The sequence below is a fragment of the Neofelis nebulosa genome, chromosome 11 (assembly GCF_028018385.1).
Source record: "Neofelis nebulosa isolate mNeoNeb1 chromosome 11, mNeoNeb1.pri, whole genome shotgun sequence".
Lineage (NCBI taxonomy): Eukaryota > Metazoa > Chordata > Mammalia > Carnivora > Felidae > Neofelis > Neofelis nebulosa.
This window is the reverse complement of record NC_080792.1, coordinates 66,140,050-66,164,244: the sequence shown is the minus strand read 5'-3', so window position 1 is coordinate 66,164,244 and position 24,195 is coordinate 66,140,050. Positions and strand designations below refer to the sequence as shown.

Below are 24,195 nucleotides of genomic sequence, written 5' to 3'. Positions count from 1 at the left end.
GAAAGTGGGTTCTGCCAGGCCCTATGCTCAGTGCTTCCATGGGTGTACTTGTTCAGTCTTCCCAGAAACCATAGGAGGCCAGTAGGTGAGAAGACAGGCCCAGGGTGGGTGCACACCTGACTGCGGGTACACATTAGTTGGGGTGTGTCCGGGTTCCAGCCCAGGCTATCTAGCTCCAGAGCCTGGCTCTTGTACCCAAGGCTCTGTGACACTGCAGAAAGTGTGGAAATTGTAGCCAACTGCCAGCATTTCCCAGGCCCAGAGTTTAAGGGTTTTGCTGGAGGGCAAGTGTGTGCCAAAGACTGTGGTGTTCTTCCTCTGGAGTTGGTGTCATACTGCCCCTTCCATGCTGCTGGGGGTCAGGGAATGGATTGTAGGGGTCGCCAGACAGCCAGTGCTCCCTCCCAGGGATGCCACACTGCCGTAGGAGCATGATGACCATGGCAGGTGGAGAGTGAGCCTTCATTTCAAGACCCTGCCTGGGTTTGGCCTCCACCATTACACACTGTGACAAATCATGAGACCTTGCCATGATTTGCCATGATTCTACAACTACACAGTGAGAAAAAATAACTTCTAGATCACAGGGTGATTGTGAGTCCATGGAGAAGTGAGAAGGCTCAGCCCACTGGGTAGAGAACTCCCCATCTCCCCAGGGCAGGTGTGTGCATGGCAGTAGGCTGAAGGGACAAGAGTGGTATCAAGCCAGGGCTCCCACGGTGGAATTGGGCTTGCTGATAGGCATCCCCAGGAATGTGGCTGGAAGGCTGGGGTGAGAGGCACACACTCGGTGGGTGGTTGTGGCAGTCATCCAGGTCCATGTGCACGGCCTTCTCAGTGCTGTGATGTGCATGCTCAGGAGCGGGCTGCAGGTCTGTGGGGAGCTGGCTCTGAGCAGAGACCAAGCGGGAGACCACGAGCGTGGTTTTACCCAACACTGCAGTGTAGACTCACGTGGGCTTGTGTTTTATTGAGATGTAATTCACATACTGTAAAATTCACCCCTTTAGAATGTACCGAACGTTCTGTGGTTTTAGGTTATTCACAGAATTGTATTCATGAGGCTGTATATACACCAAGAATAAGATTGGTCTTGCTCAGAATGTAAGAACTTTACTCGATCAGCCAATAAGATTAGTCTTGGCAGGAGTTACCCAAGATACAGCTTTTTCTGACCTGTGAATTTATTTAGAATTTAATGCATTTTATTAAAATTAAGCTTCAAAATTTTAAAAAATCATTAATGCTTTAGAAGCTCGGGTTTTTTTTAAGTTTACTTATTTTGAGAGAGAGAGAGAATGAAAACGAGTTGGGGAGGGGCAGAGAGAGGGGGACAAAGGATCTGAAGCAGGCTCTGCAATGACAGCAGAGAGCCTGATGCAGGGCTGGAACTCACAAACCGTGAGATCATGACCTGAGCCAATGTCAGATGCTTAACCACTGAGCCACCCGGACACCCCAGAAGCTTGGTATTTTAAAGGTCAATATAACTGCAAGATGCCCACACTCACACACAATCCATGACTGTTTCCCTGCTGTGGTGAGATCTCCTGCCTTTCTGCCCTCTTGCAGGTTGTGGGTTGGCTACCAGTATGTCATCACCAGCCGGAACCGCTCCTTAGAAGGCCGCTGGGAGGTAGCGTTCAAGGGTAAGTCTTCCTGGTCTTTCAGAAGAGTTGCTGGGTTTGAAATTGGGGTGGAGGCATCATCCCAACTAGGGGGTATTGCTGGGGGCTCCCCATCCTCTCCCCAGCAGTGCCTGGCCTGTATGAGTGCCTGGTGCAGGGCTCATGGAGAGGGGAGGGCCCTGGATTGCAGGGAGCATTGTGATGTTGGGCAGGTACCCCAAGGCCCTTCTTTCAGGCCCCGTGTGGGGGCTGGAGCCTTCTCCAGATTTTCCATTTTCTCCATTTTCTCTTTAAGTTAAGGAATGTAGTTTGGATATAAAAATGAACGTACAGAGTGTATAGCTGACGTGGGCCAGAGAGGGAGGGATAAACCTCTAGGATAGAGACATCCAGAAGTAGAATCCAAACTGGAAGGAAAGCTATCAGGGAGATGGAATTAAAATAGATTGTGTGTGAGGGGTGCCTGGGTGGCTCAGTTGGTTAAGCATCCGACTTCAGCTCAGGTCATGATCTCGGTTTGTGAGCTCGAGCCCCATGTTGGGCTCTGTGCTGACAGCTCAGAGCCTGGAGCCTGCTTCGGATTCTGTGCCTCCCTCTCTCTCTGCCCCTCCCCTGCTCACACCCTGTCTCACTCTCTCAAAATTGAATAAACATTAAAAATTTTTAAAAACAGATTTGTGTGTGTGTGTGCATGTGTGCGTGTGTGCGTGTGTGTGTGTGTTGCTTTAAGGATTTTATGCTGAGCTGCTTGAAAACACCAGTGTAACATAAAGGAAAGCATATCTGCTATGGGCATCTGAGTCCTGCCCCCTGCCTGTCCCTTCTTCTCCTGCCCCATTGCACTGGCACTGGCAAGTTTCTCCCAGGCCCTGGCTGTGGCCTCTTCACTTGCTCCCTGAGCTATGTTCCCCTACCCTGTCCCTTGTCAGGCCTCGCTTTTGGACTGTTCTTTGGGCCTCTGGTTTGAACTTGGGTCTTGTTCTTTTTCCCCAAACACATCCCAGTCCCACCATGGATGTCTTCAGTGTCTCTGAGAAGAACAAGTGAGGAATGGTGGTCCCAAGGGACCCCACACATCTCACTCTGTCCACCTCACTGTGGAGTCTGAAGGGGCATTGAACTCAGAGCCCACCTGGTTCCCAACCTGAGTGGCTGTGTGGCAGGTGACCGGCTGTGTCTCTACATAGAATGATTGGTGAAGGCACAGACAGTATTGGTGTTCAAAAGCCCCAGACACCTGGCTTGCCCAGAGAGAGGCAGGGTCCCATGGGGCAGAGGTGCTGAGCCTAGCAGCTGGTAAGGGGCAAGGAGCAGAAATGGTGAATGCAGAAGCCCCAGCAGAGGGGCCTCACCTACCAACCTTTGCTCCTACTAGGGAAGTCACCCCATTCTTGTGTCCTCCAAAATAGCCTACTGTAAGCATGTCCCACATTTGCATTCCCAGAGTTTGTGAGTTTAGATCTCCCACCAGAGTGGAGACAAGTAAATAGCTCTTAGATTTCCAGGCCCAAGAGTCTCCATGTGCCTTGCAGTGGATAAATCTAGTAGCTCCTCATTGCCCTAATCAGAGCCATTGGGAGCGAATCCTAGGCGAAGGCCCATTGCCCTGGCCCCAGCAGAGGGCACTTTCCTTCAGGACAGTATAGACACTCCTGGACACCACTGTCTTCTTGACACTAGTGATTAAAAAGTGGAGATATGAGTCTGCATAGCATGACAGCATGTTCTGAACTGGGGGCCATGGGACCCTCATCTCATCCCTGGCACAAGAATGAGAGGCCCCAGGTAGGCTCTCATGGCTATGCTTGTCTCAATGGCTCCACTGTGGCATTCGAAGAGCAAACCTGAAATTTAGAAAAAATGTGTGTCAACGCTGGTGGCAGCGGCTCAATGTGAGAGGGACCCGAGGCAAGAGTGAGGCGCCCACACGGACGGTGCTGTGGCCCTGATGTCCAGCAGTTTTGCGCGGGTGCAGCATGGTATTGGCTGCATGTACCTGCTGCAAGTGGACCTGGAAGGTCTGTTCTGGATTTAAGTAGTAGCCACAAAATGAATATGTGGCTAAAAAAGCTTCCTCTACTACAAGATAGCTGGCCTAAGATACTTGACACCACTCAACATCATTTGTTTTGGGTTCAAAGAAATTAAAAAACAAAACAAAACAAAACAAAAACACATAAATCCAAATGTAGCACATGAGTTTCTTGTTTTTTTAATTTACATCTAAGTTACTTAACATATAGTGAAATACTGATTTCAGGAATGGTGATTCATCACTTACATATAATAACCAGTGTTCATCCAAACAAGTGTCCTCCTCAATGCCTCTCACCCCTTTACCCCTTCCCCCTTGCCAGCAACCCTCAGTTTGTTTTCTGTATTTAAGAGTCTCTTACGGAGGGGGAGGGGTGCCTGGGTGGCTCACTTGGTTAATGTCCAACTTCGGCTCAGGTCATGATATCACCACGCATGAGTTTGAGCTCCACATTGGGCTCTGTGCTGACAGCTCAGAGCCTGGAGCCTGCTTCAGATTCTGTGTCTCCCTCTGTCTCTGCATCATCCCCACTCACACTCTGTCTCTTTCAAAAATAAATAAACATTAAAAAAAAAGTCTTATGGTTTGTCCCCCTCTGTGTTTTTATATGATTTTTGCTTCCCTTACTTTATGTTCATGTGTTTTCTATCTTAAATTCCATGTATGATTGAAGTCATATGATATTTGTCTTTCTCTAATTTCGCTTAGCATTATAGTTCCATCAATGGTGTTGCACTGGTAAGATTTCATTATTTTTGATCACCGAGTAATATTCCGTTGTATATATGTACCACACCTTTATCCATTCATCAGTAGATGGACATTTGGGCTCTTTCCACACTTTGGCTGTTGTCAGTAGTGCTGCTATAAACATTGGGGTGCATGTGCCCCATCGAAACATCACTCCTGTATCCTTTGGATAAATACCTAGTAGTGCAATTGCTGGGTCGTAGGATAGTTCTATTGTTAATTTTTTTAGGAACCTCCATACTGTTTTCCAGAGTGGCTGCGCCAGTTAAATGTACCACAGTGGATTCTGATGCATCCCAGATTGTGAAGGGAGTTATAAAAACTTCAGTGGACGGTTAGGGAAGCTAAGTCTGGATTTGTAGTGGAGATTGACTCATGGATTTTCAGAGGTGTGACCATAGCATTGTGCTGTGGACGAACGTGCAGGATGAGCTGCCGTGATCCCGGAGAGAGCTTCAGAGCTTCATAGGGGTTCACTGTGTTCTTCCCTCTGCTTTTGTGTCTGTTTGAAAGTGTCCATATTAAAAGCATCTTAAAATGTTTCTGCTAAGAAACTGCAGCATGAAAAGAACACTGAAAACACACCCCCAGCAAACACGGCAGTGGCAGAGCCCCCACTTCTGCTTGTGAAAGGAGCTGTTTGCCAGATGCCACCTGCTTCAGCTGGGCCTGAGAAGTTGGCCCAGGGATGATGCATCACAACAGCAGTGGGAAGTAGATTTAAGTCCTTTGTCATCAATGGCAAACTTACCCCAAAGAAAAGACTATGCCTAAGAATATGAGTGAATGGCGGTAGGAAGCTACCACGGGAAGATGTTTAAAAATACTCATTTCAGGGCACCTGGGTGGCTCAGTTGGTTAAGTATCCAATTCTTTTTTTTTTTTTTTAATTGATTCCCTTTTTTTTTTTTTTTTAATGTTCATTTATTTATTTTGAGAGAGAGAGACAGCAAGCAGGGGACAGGCAGGGAGAAAGGGAGACAGAATCCCAAGCAGGTTCTGCACCATCAACATGGAGCCCATCTCAGGGCTTGAACTCGTGAACTGTGAGATCATGACCTGAGCTGAAATCAAGTGTCTGACGCTTAACTGACTGAGCCACCTGGGCACCCCAAGCATCTGATTCTTGATTTCAGCTCAGGTCATTATTTCACAATTGAGCCTTGTGTTGGACTCTATGCTGACAGCTCGGAGCCTGTTTGGGATTCTCTCTCTCTCTCCCACTCTCTCTGCCCCTCCCCTGCTCACGTGTGTGCTCACTTCATTTACATCTTGTCCAGCGTTTTTCCGAGTTTTGTAAGTATGTGTTGTGTATTGGCACAGTGGTGCTCACAGAGTGTTATCCATATATACGCACTTCTTACCCAAGTATTCAGATACTCCACTCTCCAGTTGCATTTTTTAAAAAATTTTTAATGTTTATTTTTGAGAGAGAGCACAAGCAGGGGAGGGGCAGAGAGAGAGGGAGACACAGAATCTGAAGCAGGCTCTGACACAGGGCTCAAACCCACGAACCGTGAGATCATGACCTGAGACGAAGTTGGACCCTTAACTGACTGAGCCACCCAGGTGCTCCTCCCCAGCGCATTTTAAATTTGGATCTCTGCTTGTGAGAGGGGCCTCCTCCCACGGCCTCTCCCTAGGGAGGGAGGCTCTGGCTCTAGCTCTTGTCTGCATAGCCCCACACCAGGGTTCTGAGACCCTGGCACTTAAGTCAGCACCCAGTCCTGGTGTGCCCTCCATGGAGGCTGAGAGCGGCCCCTGCCAGAGAACATGGGGTACCATTTTTATAACATTGGTGACCAAAATTTGAAAACAGATCTATGTTGTCTAAAGGGAATCATCCCCATTTTCCCATAAGCCACTGCGCAGGGCCCAGTGTCATTTCAGTTTCTGGTTATTATATGTGCTACTTATTTTAAAATATAAAAATGGAAGCATACTGTGGGTTTGATGTGTCCACGTTGTGTGACTTGCTTATTGAAGACATGCTTAGCGTTGGTACCTTGACCTCATTATCCCCCTGTCTCAGCATGTCCAACTCTAGGGGCTCACTTCTGTCACAGGCCAGGTCCCTGAGTCCTTCTAGCAAAGCAGTGATCTTGTGAGTGGTGTGCGATGCCCAGCGCAAGCTGTGTCACTCCTCCCGTCTATTCTCTGCTCCCATGTTACTGCTCTGAGGTCTACCTTCGTCTCCAAGCTCCAGCTTTCTTTTTTCTTATAGCAGCTGTGATCTTCTGACTTCACATATACTTTACTTATTAGGTTTGTTAGTCATCTGTTTCCGGCCTTTATACCCCCACTCCAATGTGAGCTCTGCAAGGCAAGGATCTCTGCCTCCTGCTGTTGCCCAGTGTACCCCGAGTCCCTGCTTACGGGGTGGGCCCTGCGGGTATTTGTTAAATCAGTAGGGGATGTGATTAGGAGGCTGTGTTAGATGCCTGGGGCTGCCCAAACAGAGTTCGAATTTCTGGCTTAACACAAGTTTACTTTGTCACAGTTCTGGAGGTGGAAGTTCAAAATAAAGGTGTCAGCAGGGCCGCCCTCCCTCCAAAGGCTCCAGAAGAGTCCCTCCTTGCTTCTTCACCAGTGTGTAGTGGCTCCATCTGCCATAGCCATTCCCTTCTCAGTGTAAGGACACTGGTCCTTGGATTTAGGACCCACCCCAAATTCCTGATGATTTCATCTCAAGAGCCAAATAGAGTCACATTCTGAGGCTCCAGGTGGCCATGAATTTGGGGGAGGTGTTCCTCAACCCACTGCAGATGCTAATTGAAGACCACACTGAATGTTTTGGAGATCAGCCTCATTTAGTTCCTGGCAGAGAAAGGATGGAACATTTTTTTAAAATGGGGTATGAGATGCCATAGAGAGGGCAAATAAAATGAAGCCTTGAAAGGAACTAAAGTTTGGCAAAGAGGAAATGGTCTTTTTAGTCACCAAGAAACTGAAGCCCCCCATGATCTCAGGGTAAATAGGGCTTCTGACCAGCACAGAGTGAGGAGGCCCAGGTGGTCCCATGGTCACCAGCGGGTGGGAGGAGCCCCCTCCCCTCAGCCCTCCCTATGCCCTTCATCTGGTGGCTTGGTGGAGCCTGAGTCACCCTCACCCCACCCCATCCTCCACTCTCAACTTGGCTCTGGCAGGTTCCAGGCAGCTGGGGGAAGTACAGGAGGTGAGGACCAGGTCCCAGGACTCTACCCTGAGAGTTTATTTGTGGCCTTGGTCAGAGCTTTGCAGTCATGCACTGAAATTGTGCTCTGGGCTGGCAGATAGACTCATGGCTAAAGACTTGTTTCTTTTATAAAGGATGGGATGAGGGGCGCCTGGGTGGCTCAGTCGGTTAAGCGGCCGACTTCGGCTCAGGTCATGATCTCACGGTCCGTGAGTTCGAACCCCGCGTCGGGCTCTGTGCTGACAGCTCAGAGCCTGGAGCCTGTTTCAGATTCTGTGTCTCCCTCTCTCTGACCCTCCCCCGTTCATGCTGTGTCTCTCTCTGTCTCAAAAATAAATAAATGTTAAAAAAATAAAATAAAAAATAAAAAAAGGATGGGATGAATCTGTTCCATTTTTGGCCCATAAGACAAGAAGGCAAATAATGAAGAAAACTGTTTGTTTGTTTAGTTTTTACATTTATTTGTTTTTGAGAGACAGAGCACAAGTGGGGGAGAGGCAGAGAGAATGAGACTCAGAATCCAAAACAGGCTCCAGGCTCTGAGCTGTCAGCACAGAGCCCGATACAGCACTCAAAACTAACAAACTGTGAGATCATGACCTGAGGCGAAGTTGGACGCTTAATCAACTGAGCCACCCAGACACCCCAAGAAAACAGTTTTTTTTTTTGTTTGTTTGTTTGTTTTTTTTAAATTTTTTTTTTTTTTAATGTTTATTTATTTTTGAGACAGAGAGAGACAGAGCATGAACGGGGGAGGGTCACAGAGAGAAGGAGACACAGAATCTGAAACAGGCTCCAGGCTCTGAGCTGTCAGCACAGAGCCCGACGCGGGGCTCGAACCCACGAACCGTGAGATCATGACCTGAGCCGAAGTCGGACGCTTAACCGACTGAGCCACCCAGGCGCCCCAAGAAAACAGTTTTTAAGAAGGGAGGCAACTCCCCAGGTGAAGGGGCATCTGAAGGAGAAGAAGAAGATACACAAGGGATGCAGGAGGCCTTGTTGGGGAGTAGGGGGCCTGAAGGAAAGACAACAGTGCTCAAGGCAGCACCCACTCTTAGCAATGGAGGCAGGCTCCCCAAATGGTGTGAGAAGACACCGCAAAGAGCCCAGCCGCCTCCCCTGCCCTCTGTCCATGGCCTTCCTGTGAGTCCAGCCACTGGGGCCTCAAAATCCCCTAGCCAAGGGTGTCAGCTGGGGACTGGGCTTCTATCCCACCATGCTTCCTGAAAGCCCATCTTCCCACCCTTGTCAGGGAGCTGGGAGGCCATGTTCCCAGTGTCTGTGGGATGAAGCCCTGCCTTCAAACTGGCTGGATCTCCAAAACTGACCTGCACGCTTCGTGTTGGGAGCAAATAGAGTTCAAAAGGCATGTATGGGAATGCCTCATTTCTGCTAAAGGGTAAACTGCACTGCCATCTGAGTAAAATGAGAGTATCTCCAGTGATCCACGGCTGGGTTAGCCTCAAGGAATCTTCTGGTGGTCCAGTGTCCGGGGGCTCTCTGAGCTAGGGAATGGACTCTGGGGGCTGGCTGTGCTGTGCCCCAGGTGTGGCCAGAGCCACATCTCCTGGAACATTGCAGAAGAGAGGCTTAGGGGTTCATGGCCCCCTCTCCCAACACCACTGCACCCCAACCCTGGGCTGCCAGGGCAGCATGATTTCTGATTGCCTGATCCCCAGGTCGGAAGGAAGGAGTTCAGTGAGCGACAGGTTTCCCTGGAGCTGGGAGGGGGCCCAGGGAGCCAGTGCTTTCCAGTTCAGCCGGCCAGCTGCTACCCCTGGTGGGCATTGGAGTCATAATTCTGCCTGAACTGTGTGTTCCAGGTGTGTGCGGTGAGCGCCTTTTCAAGCCCTTCTCCTTTTACTAGTAGATACCCTGTTGTAAGAGAGGACTTTCCCCTCCCTCCTCTGTTTATTTGTCTGTTTATCTGTCTGAACTCATACTTTTTAATCCACCGTGTCTTGGCCCACTACTCTACTCTTCACGTTGTCCAGAGCTGTGCTCATAGAAACTAGGAGAGGTCGTGAATGAATGCCCTGACCACAGTGCAGCTAGCACTTGGTGGCCCACAAGCCCTTTGATGATCCAGTTTGGGGGGCATTAGTCCCCACAAGTACTGCATGTGATTGGTACGTATGCTGACATTACGTTATTTCTCCCGCAGGCTCCTCAGAGGTGTTCCTGCCCCCAGACCCCATCTTTGCCTCGGCCATGTCGGAAAGCGACAACGTGTTCTGCGCCCAGCTCCAGTGCTTCCACTTCCCCACCCTCCGCCACCACGACCTGCACAGCTGGCATGCGGAGAACTGCTATGAGAAATCTTCATTTCTCTGTAAAAGAAGTAAGCCACCTCTTCCGGTACTCCTAGTAAGCTATGAGGAAGTGCTTCTCACGAGTTTGTGGCTGTCTGATCTCTGGACCTTGGTGTTGACCTTGAGTAGACTTTGACATCACAGTGCACCAAGCCAGACCCCTATGTCTCAGTGGGGCAGCAGGAGCTCCTTGCCTGGCTCACACCCCACTCTGAAGGGGCACAGGTGCCGTGGGGGGAGGGCAGGAATCTGGGCAACAGTTGATATCCATGAGCCCTCCTTTCTCTTTCCCAGGATAGAGGTGACAATTCCTGCCCTCCACACCTCATTGTTCTTAGGAGATTAAATGAGAATGGTGACAGAGGGCATGCTACATCTTGTGGGGTCTTGGAACCTCTGACTGCCTTGGTCACCTATCCGTACTCTCCTTAGGTCTTTCCAAGACTGCTTACTTCACAGCTGGGCCAGTCCTCACCTTAGCCCATGGTCTTTCCCTGTCCCTCTTCCCGCTCACTTGCCCACATTCCACATGAAGGTCTCCTCCAGCCTCAGGGACTTGCAGTGTGTTGTGCATACTGAGGGCAGGGCTCCTTGTCCAGGCCCCGCTGCAGTGGGCGGAGGGCTGAATTGAATCCAGACGCCACATGTGAGGCAGGCTGGGTTGCAGCCGATGATCTCAGCACCATTAATTTGGACCATCATCCCCTTGCCTGCTGATTTGTCATGGGGTTCAGAGATGTCTGAACCTGTTTCTGGACTCCATTCTGACCCTTGGCTATTTGTCAGTCCGTGTTGATACCACGCTGTCTTTACGGGAGCTTTGGGATACATCCTCCTAGCTAGTGGTGGGCTTCTCTACCTTGCTTTTGCCCCTTATGTTGTCAATTCTTGACCTTTTTTTTCTTCAGCATGAATCCATTTTTCTGAGCTCCGTTATTAGAATTCTTATTTGGTTGGATTCTCCTAGATTTTCTATTTAGACATTTTTGTGTCCTTTTTCAAATCTTTGACTTATTTTTTTATCTGTTTTCCCCTCGTCTTCCTTTACTTGCCAAGGTTTTTAGTGTAGTGTTGATTAGAAGTGCTGGTAGTGAGCTTTCTTATCCTCCCAACCTATAAGGGAAAGCTTTTAATGTTTCAGCGTTAAATATGGTGCGGTACTTTCCTTAAGGTTGAGAAAATACCAGGGCACCTGGGTGGCTCAATTGGTTGAGTGTTGGACTTTGGCTCAAGTCATGATCTCGCATTCTTGAGTTTGAGCCCCATGTCCAGCTTTGTGCTGACAGCTCAGGGCCTGGAGCCTGTTTCAGATCCTGGGTCTCCCTCTCTCTCTGCCCCTCCCCTGCTTGCGCTCTGTCTCTCTCTGTCTCTCAAAAATAAATACATATTAAAAAATTTTTTTTAAAAAGACTGAGGAAATATGAGGTTAAGGAAGTACCTTGTATTCCTAGTTTGCCAAGAATTTCTACATTACAAAAATGTAAATGCATTTTCTGCATTTATTGGGATTATGTGGTTTTTCTTCTTTGCTGATTTATATTGCTGTTTTGTTTATATTACATGATTTAATTTGTCATTTACTTTTTTACATTAGTAGATTCTCTGATATTGAACCATCAGGGTTTTTGTGTATGTGTTCTGGTTTTGCTTGGCTGATAATTTTATTTAGGATTTCTGAAACTCCTTTAAGAAGTGAGCTTAACCTGTTATGGTCCTTTTCTGTGCTTTCCTTGACTAGTTTTTATATCATATTTATATTCAGTTTATGAAATGAGTTGGGAAGCATTCTTTTTTGCCAGTCTCTAAGTCCGTTTGCACAAGTTGGGGATGATTTTGTCCTTCAGTATTTGGTAGACCATACTTTTTAAGACCATCTGGGCCTGGGAGGAGGGTGATTTTCTTTTTTTTTTTTTTTTTTTTTTTAATTTATTTTTGGGACAGAGAGAGACAGAGCATGAACGGGGGAGGGGCAGAGAGAGAGGGAGACACAGAATCGGAAACAGGCTCCAGGCTCCAAGCCATCAGCCCAGAGCCTGACGCGGGGCTCGAACTCACGGACCGCGAGATCGTGACCTGGCTGAAGTCGGACGCTTAACCGACTGCGCCACCCAGGCGCCCCGAGGAGGGTGATTTTCTAATTTGATATTTAGATACACAGTTGAGGAGTGCCTGAGTGGCTCAGTCGGTTAAGCTTCCGACTTTGGCTCAGGTCATGATCTCATGGTTTCTGAGTTCGAGCCCTGCGTCAGGCTCCGGGCTGACAGCTCGGAGCCTGGAGCCCGCTTCAGATTCTGTGTCTCCCTCTGTCTGCCCCTCCGCTGCTTGCACTCTGTCTCTCGCATTGTCTCAAAAATAAATAATCAAAAAAAATTCTTGATACACAGTTGATGATCCTTGAACAACACAGGTTTAAATCCGCTTATACATGGATTTTTTTCAGTAAATACAGTAACACTATTGTAAACATAGTTTCTTTTATGATTTTCTTAATAACATTTTCTTTTCTCCAGATTATTGTAAGAATACAGTATTTAATATATATACAAAATATGTATTAATGATCATGTTATCAGTAGGACTTTGGGTCAACAGTAGACTATTAGTACATACATTTTTGGGGAGACAGCAGTTATACATGTGTTTTCAACTATGCAGAGGTCAGCGCCCCTAAACCCTGCATTGTTCAAGGGTCCACTGTAATTTCAAACTTAGGGAAAAGTTGTGAGAATGGTATAAGGAACTTCCTCTCATATGCCCCCTGCATAGATTCACTAATTACTTGTATTTTGCCATGTTTGCTCATCATTTTTTCTCAGCATATTTCTTCTGAACCATTTGAGAGTAAATTGAAGATATTATGCCCTCGAGGCCTAAATAATTATCGTGTTCCTAAGAACCAGGACACACTCTTCTATAACTGCAGCACAATTATCAAAATAGGATGTTTAACATGGGTATGGTGCTCTACAGTCATCTGTAATTTGTTATGACCGTTTTGTCAATTGTTTCAATAATATACTTTAGAGCTTTTTTTTTTTTTCCTGGTCCAGGATCCAGTCCAGAATCATGCACTGCATTTAGTTATAGTGTTTCTTTAATTTCCTTTTTGTTTTTCAGTTTGAGTAATTTGTTTTGTTTTCTTTTCTGTTTTGGGTTTTTCTTTTTTTCTTTTTTTTTTTTTTTGGTTGTTGTTGTTGTTGTTGTTGTTGTTGTTTAGAGAGAGAGGGAGAGAGCGTGCATGCACCAGTGGTAAAAAAGAGGGGCAGAGGGAAGGGGAGAGAGAATCTTAAGCAGGCTCCATGCTCAGCAAGGAGTCAGTGTGGGGCTTGATCTCACGACCATGAGATCATGACCTGAGCCTAAATCAAGAATCAGATGTTTAACTGACTGAGCCACCCAGGCGTGCCTCTGTTTGAGTAATTCTATTAATATGTTTTACTGTTTCTTTCCATGTTTTACTGCGTCGAGTCTGCTGATAAGCCCACTAATGGCATTTTTCGCCTCTTTGGGGGTTTTTTTGTTTTTGTTTTTTTTAATAATTTTTTCTTTTACATTTATTTATTTTTGAGAGACAGAGCACAAGTGGGGAGGGGCAGAGAGAGAAGGAGACACAGTCTGAAGCAGGCTCCAGGCTCTGAGCTGTCAGCACAGAGCCCAGCGCAGGGCTCAAACTCCCAATGAGATCATGACCTGAGCCGAAGTCAGATGCTTAACTGACTGAGCCACCCAGGCACCCCTCACCTGTTTGTTTTTTACATTTTGTCTGTTTTTCATTTCTAGTGTTTCTATTTGATTCTTGAGTTTTCATCTCTCTGCTAAATTTTCCATCATGTATGTTATCTGCCTTTTCTTTTTTTTAACGTTTATTATTGACAGACAGAGAGACACAGAGCGTGAGCAGGGGAGGGGTAGAGAGAGGGGGAGACATAGAATCTGAAGTAGGCTCCAGTCTCTGAGCTGTCAGCATAGAGCCCAATGCAGGGCTCGAACTCACAAACTGTGAGATCATGACCTGACCTGAAGTCAGTTGCTTAACCAACTGAGCCACCCAGGCGCTCCTTGCCTTTCTTTCCTTCTGATAGGACTTTTGTGTAGAAGAGTCTTTACAGTAATGGTGGCGGGGATCAGTCTGGGCAGGATTTGGGCTGTACTGTGGATACCCTCCATACTCCCCAGCCTTCATATTCAGTAGATTCCTTGTGTCTGGGTGGATTGGTTTTCCAGAGGGCTCTTAATGTCTGCTCTCCCTTCTGCTTTAGATCTTCCCTTTGAGCCATTCTTCAGAGAGTGTCTCTTGCAGATGTCCTAGAGTGTGTGGGCTTCACAAGTGCATCTGTCCCGCCTCCAGCTGGAGTTGTGGATCCAACACCCGGGGGTTTTCACCAGTGCCCTAAAGGCTCCTGGTGTGTGCCTCCTTGGAGGCGGTTGGCATGGGAAACTGGGAGCAAGCTGACTAGAAGCCAGCCAGTTGAGGGGCACCTGGGTGGCTCAGGCGGTTAAGCGTCCGACTTCAGCTCAGGTCATGATCTCATAGTTTATGGGTTTGAGCCCCGCGTCAGGCTCTGTGCTGACAGCTCAGAGCCTGGAGCCTGCTACTGTTTCTGTGTCTCCCTCTCTCTCTTCCTGTCCCCCACTCGTGCTCTGTCTCTCTCAAAAATAAAAAACTTTTTTTTTAATTTTTATTTTTGATAGAGAGAGAGAGAGACAGAACACAAGGAGTGGGGGACAGAGAGAGAGGGAGACACAGAATCCAAAGCAGTCTCCAGACTCTGAGCTGTCGCACAGAGCCCGATGTGGGACTCGAACTCATGGACTGTGAGATCATGACCTGAGCTGAAGTTGGATGCTTAACCAACTGAGCCACCCAGGCACCCCCAAAAATAAAAAACATTTAAAAAATTGAAAAAAAAAAAAAAGCCAGCCAGTTGAGGTGATTGGTTTGAGGAGCATATTTGGCTTTCTCTGCTGGTTCCTGCCCTGGAAGTGTGGAAGGAAAAGCAGGGAAGCTGGCAGTCATTGACCAAATCCTGAATGTTCTGGGCTGATTGCTGCAGAAGTGGTGGGTCAGAGCTCTGTTGTCATGTATGGCTGGCCATTGTTGTGTATTTAGCTTCTTAGATATATCAAATCATGAGGCATATGGTGTCACTTTGCCCTGATGTTGGTGACATTAACTTTGATCCCTGGATTAAAGTTATGCCTGCCAGATTTTTCCACTGTGAAGTTCCGCTTTTTCCCTTTTTTAAATTAATAAATAATATGTGGAGAGATACTTTGAAACTATGTAAAATTCCTGTTCCTCATCAAACTTGTACCCACTGCTTGCTGTTAAGCATGTATTGGCAATTTTCTAACTCTTTCATTTCTTCCATATTTACTAGTTGGCATTCTTTTGTAAGGAAAAGCATTCCCCTTTCCCCCATTGATTAATTTCTTTATTTGTATTAGAATGCACTCTTGGATTTTTATTACATTAGCTGGGTTATAATTCATCAGTACCATTATTTTTATGCTTAATTTGATCCATTTATGCTGGCTTTTTAAAAAAATATTTATTTAATTTTGCGAGAGACATAGTGTGAGTGGGGAAGGGGCAGAGGGAGATGGAGACACGAATCTGAAGCAGGCTCCAGGCTCTAAACCATCAGCACAGAACCCGATGCAGGGTTCGAACACAAAAGCAGTGAGATCATGACCTGAGCCGAAGTCGGATGCTTAACTGACTGAGCCATCCAGGCGCCCCCCCTTTTTTTTGATGTTATTTATTGAGATACTGTAGGTTCAGATGCATTTAAAGGAAATAAGACAGAGAGATCCCTTATGCATTTTGCCTGATTTCCCCAAATGGGAACATTTTGCAAAACTATAGTATAATATCACAGCCAGGATATTGACTTGGACACAATCCACTGACTTACTCAGACATCTCTAGTTTTACTTGTACTCATTTGTGTGTGTGTGTGTGTGTGTGTGTGTGTGTGTGTGTGAGAGAGAGAGAGAGAGAGAGAGCTATAGAATTTTATTACTTGTGTAGGTTCCTGTAACATAGTCAAGATATGAGTAGTTCTAACATCATAAAGATCCTCCCTATTATTCCTTTATAACCATACCCACTTGTGGTAGAATTCTCCAGTGAAACCATTGGGCCTGAGATTCTTTTGCAGGGAGTTTTTAAATTATGGATTCAACTTATTTGATGGTTATAAGACAGTTTGGATTGTCTGTTTCATGTTGAGTGAATTTTTGATAGTTTGTGGTTTTCAAAGAATTGATTCATTTCTTGTAAGTATTCAAATTTATGAGCCTAGAGTTATACATAGTATTCTCTTATTAACCTTCTTATGGTTGCAGGACTTATAGTAATAATCCCTGTTTCATTCTTGCTCTTGGTAATCTGTGTTTCTCCCATTTTGATTTTGTCAGTCTTGCGAGAGGTTTATCGATTTGGTTGATTTTCTTAAAGAAGCAGCTTTTTGATTCATTGATTTTTCTCTTTTTTCCATTTCACTTGATTATTGCTCTTTATTATTTCCTTCTGTTTGCTTTCTTTTTCTAGTTCATCTTGTACTCTCTGGACTCAAACTTTTTTCAAAGAGCCTTAAAGGACCTAGGCACTAGTTATGCTCATGACTTTCATGCCCTTTCAGTGAACAGAGCTAAGACGTGTGTGTGTGTGTGTGTGTGTGTGTGTGTGTGTGTGTGTGTGTATTTTGGATATAGATCTTTGATACTAATTTAGTTGTTTTAATGATTATGGACATACTCAAGTTTTCTGGCTCTTTTTGAGTCAATTTGGTAAGTCCTATTTATCTATGGCATTGCCTATATGTCTACATTTTCTAATTCATTTTTGTACATATAATTCTCTCTGCATTCTCTTAAGATTTTTGAAACATTCATGTTTATTATTATGACCTTCTTTTTATTCCTTTTGTTTTTTTAATATTTATTTTTGAGACAGAAAAAGACAGAGTATGAGTAGGGGAGGGGCAGAGAGAGAGGGAGACACAGAATCTGAAGCAGGCTCCATGCTCTGAGCTGTCAGCACAGAGACCAACGTGGGGCTCAAACTCACCGCGAGATCATGACCTGAGCCTGAATCAGACACTTAACTGACTGAGCCATCAGGCTCCCCTGGTTCCTAATATTTATGCTTTCCTCCTTTTTCGTTGATTAGTCTTATGGAAGATTTGACTCTTTGATTCATCTTTGTAAATAACCAGCTTTGGATAGTAACTGATTGTCATTGTTGTGTATGTGTTTTCTGTGCTATTATATTCTGCTGTCAATTTCTATCCTTTTACTTTTGTTAAGTTTACCCTTTTCTTTTTCCATCTTCTAGAGTTAGATCCTTATCTCCTTAATTTTTAGTTTTTTCCAACATAAGGCATTTAAAGTTTAGTTTCCCTGTATGCAAAGTTTTCCCTTAAACGCAAGTTTCATGAATTTGTACATATGTATAACCACTTCCCAAATCAAGATGTGGAATATTCCCAACCTCCAGAAGATTCTTCCTATCCCTAACTAGTCAGTATATTTCTCCTTTCCAGGAAGTCATTCCCATGTTCTTTCGTTAGAATTTTTGTTACTGTTCCATATGTGCTTAAACTCTTGGATTGTTCAGGTCTGTTTTGGTTGCATGATACACCAATTGTTAAAAAGAGATATATTTTGAATCTCTCACTGTGGATGTGGATTTATCCATTCTGCCCTGATGATTCTCTAATTTTAGCTTTATTTGTCTTGAGATCATGTTACTGGGGGCATAAGTATTCATAATTATTATATCTTTTTGATGAATTGAACCTCTTTATCATGATGTTAACAATCCCTTTTTATCCATAGTAGTTTTTCTTAGCTTTGCTTAAAGTCTTACTTCTTTTCTAGTGGTAGCTACAAAATGGTGTTAAGAGGCTTAATAGATAGCCAGACTAAATCCAGATTTGGCTTTGGGCAATTTCTTGAGCTCTGTCCTTGGGTTCCACATTAGGAACCAGGGGGTAGTAGAGCACCCACCTCACTGTGTTGTTGGGAGAGATAGTTAGCATATGCTCAGTGCAAAGAATAGTCCTTGCATAGAGAAAGCTCTCAATATATATGAACTATTTTTATTATTACATAATATTTTTGTTCTAGCTTCCTTTTAATGTCTTTTTGTACTCTTTTTTTTTTTTTTTTTTTTTTTTAATTTTTTTTTTTTCAACGTTTTTTATTTATTTTTGGGACAGAGAGAGACAGAGCATGAACGGGGGAGGGGCAGAGAGAGAGGGAGACACAGAATCGGAAACAGGCTCCAGGCTCCGAGCCATCAGCCCAGAGCCTGACGCGGGGCTCGAACTCACAGACCGCGAGATCGTGACCTGGCTGAAGTCGGACGCTTAACCGACTGCGCCACCCAGGCGCCCCTGTACTCTTTTAATTAAGTCTTCAAGTTGATTTTAGCACCTTGTTCTGTGCTCTTTACCCAGAATTTTACTTGTTTCTTTTAAATCTTTTACTGACTCACATGAGATTAATCAACTTTTCTCTAGTCTCTTTTTTTCTTATACTGGTTCAGAAATTATATCTGCCTTTCCTGTTAGTGGTTATCCTTACATTTTTAAAGGGCATAATTGATTTGTTTTTTAAATCTAAAGACAGTGCCTCTAACTTCCACCTGGTTAATACAAAGACCTTATATTGCTTTAGCTCTAGTTGGTCCCCAGCTTCAAGTATGGGTACACATGTTGTCTGTTACTTTTGTTTTACTTTGTTTTACATTTCTTTTATTTTTTTATGCTTATTTTTGAGAGAGAGAGAGAGAGAGAGAGAGAGAGAGAGAGAGAGAGAGAGAAAATCCCAAGCAGGCTTGGCACTGTCAGCATAGAGCCAGAAATGGGGCTTAATCCCATGAACCATGAGATCATGACCTGATCTGAAGTCAAGAGTCAGATGCTTGAGGCACCTGGGTGGCTCAGTCTGTTTAGTGTCTGACTCTTGATCTCGCCTCAGAACCATGATCTCATGGTTCATGAGGTGGAGCCCCCCCCACCACTGGGCTCTGCGCTAACAGCATGGAGCCTGTTTGGGATTCTCTCTCCTCCTCTCTCTCTGCCCTTCCCCTGCTTACATGTGTAAACTCTCCCTCTTTCTCTCTCAAAATAAATAAACTTTAAAAAAAGAGGGGCGCTTGGGTGGCTCAGTCAGTTAAGCTCTGACTTCAGCTCAGGTCATGGTCTCGCGGTCTGTAGGTTTGAGCCCTGCACTGGGCTCTGGGCTTACAGCTCAGAGCCCAGAGCCTGCTTCTGATACTTCTTCTGATTCTCTCTGCCCCTCCCCTGCTGGCTCTCTTTTTCTCTCTCTCAGAAATAAACAAACATTAAAAAAAAAAAAAGAGAAAAGAGTTGGACGCTTAACCAACTGAGCCACCCAGGCACCCCTGTTTCAACACTTCTTAAATGAATCACTTGTTGTTTTATGAAGTTAACATTTATATATATATTTGCTCATATGTTTATCAGTTTCTTATTTATTATTTCCTCTTGCACCCCACTTCTTTCTGCGTTTGGCTTTTTATCTCTCAAATGTATTCTTCAGCAGCTCTTTGAGAAGAGGTTGTGTTGTTAGTGTTACACTCTGTTACTCTCTGTGTGAAAAGTCTGTAATTTTTGCCTCCAATCCTGAATGTTAGTTTATCTGGGTATAGATTTGTAGGTTAACAGTTACTTTTTCTCAAAACTTTGAAGATGTTATTTTATTGTTTCTGCCTGTCCTTGTTCTGAACTGTTGTATACCTTTCCTTGGTTTTCCTTGTAGGTGCATTATAAATTTTAAAACTTATTACTTGCTATGAGCACCCCATCCAGGTGGCCAGGGGCCCCAGTGTAATAAGGTTGGCCTCTGCCATAAGTTCCCATTCTTGTCCTTCCCTGTCTGTGACCTAATGACGTTTCAAATGCCCCAGTGAAATCCCCTCATGCTTTTACTTGTGTTCTCTGCCCTGACCCCCAGTAAAGCTCTTGCTGCGGGTCCTCGCTCCTTCTCTGCTCCCCACCCACTTGGTTGAGCAGCACTCTTGGTGCTCTTCCTGTGTGATCCCTCTTGGCATGCAAGGACTCTGTCGGTTCAGGACCTATGAGTATAATACTCTTTGTTTTCCTGTGCCTCCCTTGTCGCTTCTCTTGTGGCCGCACCTGACTGGCCTACCTAAAGGAACACAGAACAGTAGGTAATCTTCATCTCTCTTGTTGCTTTTGAGAGTTTCTCTTTGTTGATACACTGAGATTTCATCACACTGTTATTGATTTATTTTTATTTGTCCTTTTAGGACCCCTGGAGATTTATGTGTTTGATTAATTATGGAAAGATCTCAGCCATCATTTTTTTTAACATCTTTATCGAGATAAAATTCACACACAGTAAAACCTTGGTTTGCAAGCATAATTTGTTCCAGAAACATGCTCGTAATCCAAAGCACTGTATATCAAAGTATATTTCCCCATAAGAAATCATGGAAACTCAGGTGATTTGTTCTGCAACCCAAAAATATTCATATAAAAATTATTACAATACTATAATATAGTACAGAATAATAAAACACAGAATATAAAGAAAAATAAATTAACCTACACTTACCTTTGAAAACTTTCATGGCTGGTGTGAGGAAGACAGGAGAGAGGAGGGTTATCATGTAAGATAACTTTCATTATCACTAATGGCATCACTGTTATCCGTTCCCTCAATGGAATCTTTTTCTGCATGGGAGCCATTGCATATGCTCGCACAGATGTTGACTACAGTACAGTATTAATAAACTCTTGTCATATACTGTATTTAATGTAACTGGCAATAAGGCAGGAGAAGAAAGGGTCTGTATCTGCAGGCAGCCTGACCTAGAATGAAGCAAGGCATTCCTAAGCATATTCTTGTATGGAAAAGCAAAGGACTGTCCATAGGTGCTTTGAAGTGACAAAAAAATACAGTAGTGCCAGTGCGGGCACCTTCCAACATTCTGAAAAATCACCGATTACTGCAAACACCATGGCCTGAGACCGAGCGTCTGAGCATAGGATATGATCACCCACAATCCTGCAGGGAGAGAAAGAGCTAGAAGAACCATTGACTCTTTTTGTGATCATGTGACATTCAGTATCATATTGCAAGTTATCATTTGTTTATCAAGTTAAAATTTATTAGAAATGTTTGCTAGTCTTGTGGAACACTCGCAAAACAAGTTACTCTCAATCCAAGATTCTATACCTTACAATTCCCCCATTTAAAGTATACCATTCAGCACTTTAGTTTATTCACAGGTAAGTGCAACTATAACCACTAATTCCATGTACGTATACATATGCATTTTGCCATATATATTTTATTCAGATCGATGCAAGGTTCATTTCAGTGATATGTGAAATGTTACCTCTGTATAACTCCATTTCCTTTCCCTTTTTCTATAGTAATACTATTACATACATTAGGTCTTTTAGTGTTACAAACCAACAATACGTGGTTATTAATTATCACCTCCAGTCATTTTAATTTTTTTTTAATGTTTTTTTTTTTTATTTTTGCAACAGAGAGAGACAGAACACGAGCAGGGGAGGGCCAGAGAGAGAGGGAGACACAGAATCGGAAGCAGGCTCCAGGCTCTGAGCTGTCAGCACAGAGCCCGATGCGGGGCTCGAACCCACAGACTGTGAGATCATGACCTGAGCCGAAGTCGGACGCTTAACCGACGAGCCACCCAGGCGCCCCATCCAGTCATTTTATTAGCCCACAGCAGCTTTGCTTCCACACACCTCCTTTGGGCTTTATTGGCAAACACATACATTACATTTCTATATGTTAGAAGCCCAATACAACATTATATAAAGACAGTATTTTATAGAATTGCCTTTTCAGTCAGTTAAGAGGAAAAAAATACTCATTTATATTGTCTTTCATAATTACATAATTATCTTTTCTGGTGCTTTTTTTTTTTTTTTTTTTTTTTTGTATGGACTCAAATTCTTCTCTGAGGGTCACTTGCTTTTAGCCTGAAGAACTTCCCTTGGGGGAGGGGGGGTTAAAAAAATGGCTTCCTTTGGTATTTCTTGTAAGGTGAGTGTGAAAGCAACAAATTCTCTCGGGTCTTGTCTCTCTGGGGAAAGTCTTTATTTTGCTGTCAAGTTTGGAAAGCTGGGTTTGCTGGATATGGGATTCTTAGTTGACGGTTTTTTCTTTGAGCACCATTGTTCTGTTACCCACTGCCTTCTTGCCTCTGTTCTTTCTGCTGAGAAGTCAGCTGTTAGTCTTCTGAGGGTCCCCTTATCAGTAACAAGTCATTTCTGGTTTGCTGTTTTTAAGGTTTTCACCGTTTCTCCAGCTTTAGCACTTTTACTATGATGTGTCGGACGTGTTTAGGTTTTGTGCATTTATCCAACTTGGAGTTTGTTATGCTTCCTACATATATAGGTTTTATTTTTCAGTGAATTCGTCAGGTTTTCAGCCCTTATTTCTTCAGATATTTCTTCTTTTTCCACTCTCTTCTCTTTCTGGTACTTTAGTTTTGTCTGTGGTGGTGCACTTGATGGTGTCCTGCATTTCTCTGAAGGCTGCTCATTTCTCTTCATTCTTTTTCTCTTCTAGCAGAGAACAATTCTACGTGAGTTTCTTGCCCTGAAAATTTCTGACCACATGAGTTATGTAGATTTCTGACCACATGAGTTATGTAGCCAGTCTTAAAGTGAGGTACAGCCCCTGGTTGTGGGATTTCTGATGAGTTTTTCTAGACACCTCTATTCCATTTAGACACTGAAACAGACTTCTTACGTCCCTTTGCTTTTCACCGAGCATGTATCTTTTGGAGAACTGCCCCTGCCTCATCACTCATCCCTTCCCCCAGGCATCTGTTGTGTCTGCTTGCTGACTTTGGAAGAAAAAGTCTGACTTCTCAACTCCCTCTTGTCTCTGGCCATGGCTTTTTCTCTTCCTCTAGCCCCAGGTCAGCTCTGCATACAGTTCAATGTGTCTGCCTTAGGACTGGTGAACTGTCTTCACAAGCAGAACCAGCAGCTTCTCGGGAGACTCGTTTGAGACACATTCTCAAATGTGTCACAAAATGGTTAATAGACACGGCAGCTGCATCTTAAAGTTGAGGAAGCCTCTAAGTAAACTGCTTAGGCAAACACTTAAAAGCAAACCCTTCTCCATGGGCTTTTCCCCCGAATCTAGCACTCTTCTCTCTCGTAGCTGTCTGGGCTCATGGCCAGGTGTGCTTTGTCCTAATAGTGAGCTGTAGTGACCTTTCTCAGATAGCCACTCCCTGCGGCCATGGGGCAGACTCACACACTCCAGCACTGGGAGGGCTCCCAGGTTGATCTTGCCAACTCCTCTGTTGTCATCTGCCCCCCAGGTGGAGAGAGTCAGGGCTCCTGCTGATAATGCATATGTAATAGGCATGTATGTGTTTGGTTTGTTGCAGGTCAAACATGTGTTGACATCAAGGACAATGTGGTGGATGAAGGGTTCTATTTCACCCCCAAAGGAGACGACCCATGCCTGAGCTGCACCTGCCACGGTGGGGAGCCTGAGATGTGTGTGGCTGCCCTCTGTGAGAGGCCCCAGGGCTGCCAGCAGTACCGCAAGGACCCCAAGGAGTGCTGCAAGTTCATGTGCCTGGACCCAGGTGAGACTGATGGTGGGTCACGAGTCAGCCTCCCTGTTCCAAGCTGGAGCCTACATGTATTTTTGCTTTCTCAGTGGTGGGGACTTATGAGAGCTCATGGCACATGGCATAGCAGCAGTGGCAGCATTTGTTCACAGAGCTGGCCAATTACTCTTGTGGGCATGTGTGTGTCCTATGACCCAGCTTCCTCTAACTGCCACCTCTCAAGTTGGCCCATGTCAGCTCTCAGGTAATAGGTATTGTGCACCAGTGAACTTGAACTTGAGTGTGAGTGTCTGTTCATGAATCAGTTGTAAATGATAGCTTCAGACCTGGCCTGTCTTTCTCAAGACTTATGTCCCTACTTGAGCTCTTTCTTGGCTATGGTGATCTGGAGGATAATGACACTTTTTACTGCTTATAGTCCTCGATTTTTACTGTTAAAATCTTCAAGAAAAAGATTAAATATTATCCTCAATTTCAAGAGAAAACTCCTTTCTACCAGGTGGTGCTTTGTGGTTAGACACTATGTAGGCATGTGGTCTCTGGATAACCCTCTTCCTTCCTTTTCCACGCACACACACACTAAAGAGCAACAGATAACAACGTAATCTGTAGGACCATGAGTGGGCATCACACTCCATACAGCATGCTGGATTGTTCTC

At 44.8% G+C, this 24,195-nt stretch overlaps 1 protein-coding gene across 6 annotated transcripts in view; it reads left to right on the top strand.

Annotated features, from left to right (window-relative positions):
• The window catches only part of DGCR2 (DiGeorge syndrome critical region gene 2), a 99,473-nt gene that overhangs the window by 64,331 nt on the left and 10,947 nt on the right, over window positions 1-24,195 (top strand). For all 6 annotated transcript variants that reach the window (XM_058692955.1, XM_058692952.1, XM_058692951.1 and 3 more), the window contains 3 exons: window positions 1,573-1,649; window positions 9,756-9,932; window positions 23,348-23,551. In XM_058692955.1, the coding sequence (XP_058548938.1) occupies window positions 1,573-1,649; window positions 9,756-9,932; window positions 23,348-23,551 (458 nt within the window). The remainder of the gene's footprint in view (window positions 1-1,572; window positions 1,650-9,755; window positions 9,933-23,347; window positions 23,552-24,195) is intronic.